The sequence below is a fragment of the Dama dama genome, chromosome 33 (assembly GCF_033118175.1).
Source record: "Dama dama isolate Ldn47 chromosome 33, ASM3311817v1, whole genome shotgun sequence".
Lineage (NCBI taxonomy): Eukaryota > Metazoa > Chordata > Mammalia > Artiodactyla > Cervidae > Dama > Dama dama.
This window is the reverse complement of record NC_083713.1, coordinates 9,978,238-9,982,626: the sequence shown is the minus strand read 5'-3', so window position 1 is coordinate 9,982,626 and position 4,389 is coordinate 9,978,238. Positions and strand designations below refer to the sequence as shown.

Here is a 4,389-nt window from a genome sequence, read left to right as displayed (position 1 = left end):
ATTGGAGTAAAGTTAATTAACAATATGTTAGTTTCAGGCATACAGCAAAGTGATTCAGTTAGACATACACAGGTATGCATTTTTCAAGTTTTTTTTTTTAAAGGCAAGGTGAGGGAGAAGGTCTCGGGATGTGTGATCACCTCATGGACATCCTTCTGATTGGTTAGTGGTGAGGTAACTAGGTGGCACTTTGGAGTTAATATCATCAACCTTCTGGTTCCAACCAGTCTGGGGTCTGCATGCTGGTGGTCAGCAGACAGTTAACTTCCTTCACTTGATGGTTTTAGTATCTGCAAAGCAAGAATATGGCTCAAGGTATTATCTATAGCACTTGAAGAGGAGTTAAAGATCCTTGACTTTGTTTCATGGCTATTATTATTTTGGCTTGCTTGACTGTTTTCCTTTATTTTTGCATTTTTTTCTTTGGAACTCAGAGAAGGCCTTGGAAAAGGCAGAGGACCCATGGGTCTCTCCCGAGGAAAGCCCTGCAGGGTCCTGCTTGGTTTTAGTGAGACCTCATGGAAATTTCTGCCTCCCTCCCAACTCCCTTTTCTCTTGAATTCTCCTGTAATTTTATCTGCTTCAGTAATTCAGTCTCTGCCTCTGTTACACAGCAGAGTTGCCACTCTGCTTGGACTCAACCTTCTAGTGTTAATGCTGGAAGATGCCCCAGGCAGAATTTCAAAATGATCCCTTTTTTCTTGGTGAATCTGGCTGAAAGTTTATCAGTTTTATAAGAAAGCCAGCTTTTTTCCCCATTGATATTTCTATTGTTTTCTTTGTCTCATTTATCTCTGGTTTTTATGATTTCTACTAACTGGGTTTTGTTTGTTCTTTCTCTAGTTGCTCTAGCTGTAAGGTGAGGTTTGTTTCCTGATGTAAAATTGTATGGCTATAAACTTCCTCTTAGAACTGCTTTTCCTGCATCCCACAGGTTTTGGATCATTGTGGCTTTCATTTTCTCTGATTTCTTCAGTGATCTATTGATTTTTTAGTAGCACACTGTTTAACCTCCACACGTTTGTGTTTATTACAAGTTTTTTCTTGTAGCTGATTTGTAATCTCTAATGTTGGGCTCAGAAATGCTGCTTAATATGATTTCCATTTTCCTAAATTTAAACAAGATTTGCTTTGTGGCCCAGCATGTGATCAATCCTGGAGAATGCTCCATGTGCACTTAAAAAGAGTGTGTATTCTGCTTTTGAATAGATTGATCTGTAAATATCAATTATCTCCATCTAGTCTGATATGTCATTTAAGGCCTGTGTTTCCCTATTGATTTTCTGTCTGGTCTATTGATGAAAGTGGGCTATTAAAATCTCCCACTATTATTGTTACTGGCAATTTCTACTTTTATAGCTGTTAGGAGCACCTGAATATATAAGGCAAATACTATTTTGGGTGCATACATGTTTATACTTGTTATATCTCCTTGGATTGATCCCTTTATCATTACGTAATGTCCTTTGTCTCTTGTAACAGTCTTTCTAGTCTATTTTATCTGACGAGTATTGCTCCTCCAGCTTTCTTTTGATTTCTATTTGCATGGAATATCTTTTTCCATCCCCTCATTTACAGACTGTATGTGTCCCTAAATCTGAAATGAGTTTCCTGTAGACAGCATATATAAAGGTCCTGTTTTTTTTTTTTTTAATCCATTTGGCCAATATACTTCTTTTGGTTGGAATGTTTAATCCTTTACATTTCAGGTAATTATCAATATATATGGTTCTTATGGCCATTTTGTTAACTGTGGCGGATTTTTTTTTTTGTAGGTTTTTTTTTTTTTTTTCCCTCCCCTTCCTCTTTTCTCTTGTGACTTTTCGTACTGTATTTGGATTCCTTTGTGTGTGTGTGTGAGTGAATTTATTGTAGATGTTTGGTTTGCAGTTATCAGAGGTTTTGATATAGCATTCTATATATAAACAAGATTGTCTTAAGTTACTGGTCTTTTAATTTCAAATACATTTCCAGTATCCTGTATGTGTACCCTGCTCACAATCGCTGGCTGTGATATTGTATTTGTGTCAGATGATTTCCTACCTTTACTGTATGTTTGCCTTTACCAGTGAGCTTTTCCATTCATAGTTTTCTTGTTTCTACTTGTGGCCATTTTTTCTTTCCTGCTTAAAGAAGTTCCTTTAGTGTGTTACAAAGCTGGTTTGATAGTGTTGAATTCTTTTTGCTTTGTTTGTCTGTAAAACTTTTGATTTCTCTGTCAAATCTGAATGGAGAGACTTTCTGGGTAGAATATTCTTGGTTGAAGGGTCTTCCCTTTCATCACTGTAAATCTATCATACCCTTCTGGCCTGCAGAGTTTCTGCTGAAAAACTTTATGGGAATTGCCTTGTATATTATTTGTTGCTTTTCCCTTGTTTTAGTATTTTATGTCTTTGATTCCCACCATTCTGTCTTCCAACTCACAGTTATCCATTTTTCTGCCCATTTATTCTGATTTATTCTCATGTATTTTCAGTTATTGTCATTGTTCATCTCTTTAGATCTTCTAGCTCTTTACTAAACATGTATGTATCTTTTTGTACTGTGCCTCCATTCTTTTCCGGAGACTTTGGGTCATCTTTACTGTCATTACTCTGAATTCCTTATTTGGGAGTAGACTACCTAGCTTCACTTCCCTTGGTGGTTGTTTAGGGCTTTTATCTTGTTCATTGTCTGGGACATATTCCTCTGCCATCTTCATTGTGTCTGACTTTCTGTGACTGCCCTTTCCATTTCACAAGCTGCAGGGCTGTGGTTCCTCTTGCTCCTGCTGTCTGCCTCCTGGTGCATGAGCCCGGGGTAAGAGCTTGTGCAGGCTTCCTGGTGGGAGGGACCAGTTCCTGTCCATTGGTGGGCAGGGCTATTTCAAGGGGTGTGTTTAGCTGGCAGTTATGGGTTCATAAAGACTTTAGGCAGCCTGTCTGCTGATGGGCGGGTCTGTGTTCCCACCCTGCTGGTTGTTTGCCTTGAGGGTTCCCAGTACCGGAGCCTGTAGGGTCATGGGTGGGGCCAGGTTTGGGGGAGAAAATGGCCACCTCTAAACTTCCCTCATGGCTCAGCCAGTAAGGAGTCTGTCTGCAATGCAGGAGACCTAGGTTCGATCCCTGGGTTGGGACAATCCCCTGGAGAAGGAGATGGCAACCCACTCTAGTATTCTTGCCTGGAAAATCACATGGACAGAGGAGCCTGCCAGGCTACAGTTCATCGGGTTGCAAAGAGTCAGGCATGACTGAGTGACTTCACTTCTCTCTATGGCCACCTCCAGAAGAGCTCACTGTTGTTCTTCAGCCACTCAGTCATGTCCAACTCTTTGCCACCCCATGGACTGCAGCATTCCAGGCTTCCCTGTCCTTCACTATCTTCTGGAGTTTGCTGAAACTCATGGCCATTGAGTCGGTGATGCCATCCAAACATCTCATCCTCTGTTGTCCCCTTCTCCTCCTGCCTTCAATCTTTCTCAGCATCTCACCTGGCCAAAGGAGCTCATACCAATGAGTTTTCCCCAGTACTATGGCCACCAGTGTTTTTGTCCCTGCAGTGTACTACAACCAAAGGCTATATATCATTTGCTGAACCCTGGTGTACATAAAAAAAACTAAGGTAACAACAGTTTGACTGTTTTCAGTTTTATAAAATTTTCATGATCTTGAAAAAATGTTTTCCTATTTCTTAATTGCCAGTTTTGAATGATTATCTTTTCTATTGGTAAGATAAAGCTGTTGATACCTTAGTAAAGTGGTAAAGATTTGTTTCTACTTGCTACCAAATTGGGCAGTATTTGCATTATATGACTTCAAAATGAAATTTACCTTCTCTTGACAGATAAAACACTACATGTGAAGATTGGTGAAAGGGAATATTGATTTCTGAAGTGTCCTGGAGAGGAAAAACACTGGTCAGTATCAAGTGGACAATGCTTGGTGTTTTCCAAAGATGCTATTGAAGTAGTCTTTGCTACTGCTTTCCTTCACTCAGTCAGAGCTCTTCATAACATGGGCTGCATGAAATCAAAGCAAACTTTCCCATTTCCCACCACACTTGAGAGTGAGAAGAGGCATGTGAGTGAAGAAACCTTTATGCCTGAAGAGAAATTTCTACCCAGGAGACCTTCTCTAGTTAGTGTCAAAGAGGAAGTGAAGGAACCCCCAGGGCCTCAAATTGTGGTCTTCGAATTTGCACAGCACCTGTCCCAGGAAATCTTGAGTGATGCCTTGCAGCAGTGGGCAGGCAACAACCTCAAGTACCATGACATCCCATATATTGAGAGTGAAGGGCCTTGATTCTATGTGTAAGATGACAACACTTTCTTGAACTGTGGATAAAGTTGGTGCTAGTTTAAATACATGAAACAATAACAGAAACTGGTGTGAATAAATACAAATAACTCCA

At 40.1% G+C, this 4,389-nt stretch overlaps 1 protein-coding gene across 1 annotated transcript; it reads left to right on the top strand.

The window, feature by feature from the left end:
• The first annotated feature begins 3,949 nt into the window (after positions 1 to 3,949).
• Positions 3,950 to 4,389, top strand: C33H2orf88 (chromosome 33 C2orf88 homolog). Its single transcript, XM_061135622.1, has one exon. The coding sequence runs from the start codon at positions 3,993 to 3,995 to the stop codon at positions 4,278 to 4,280; it is 288 nt and encodes a 95-aa protein (XP_060991605.1). The 5' UTR covers positions 3,950 to 3,992; the 3' UTR covers positions 4,281 to 4,389.

Coding starts and splice junctions, on each gene's coding strand:
- C33H2orf88 (XM_061135622.1), top strand. CDS start 3,993: ATGGGCTGCATGAAATCAAAGCAAACTTTCCCATTTCCCACCACACTT.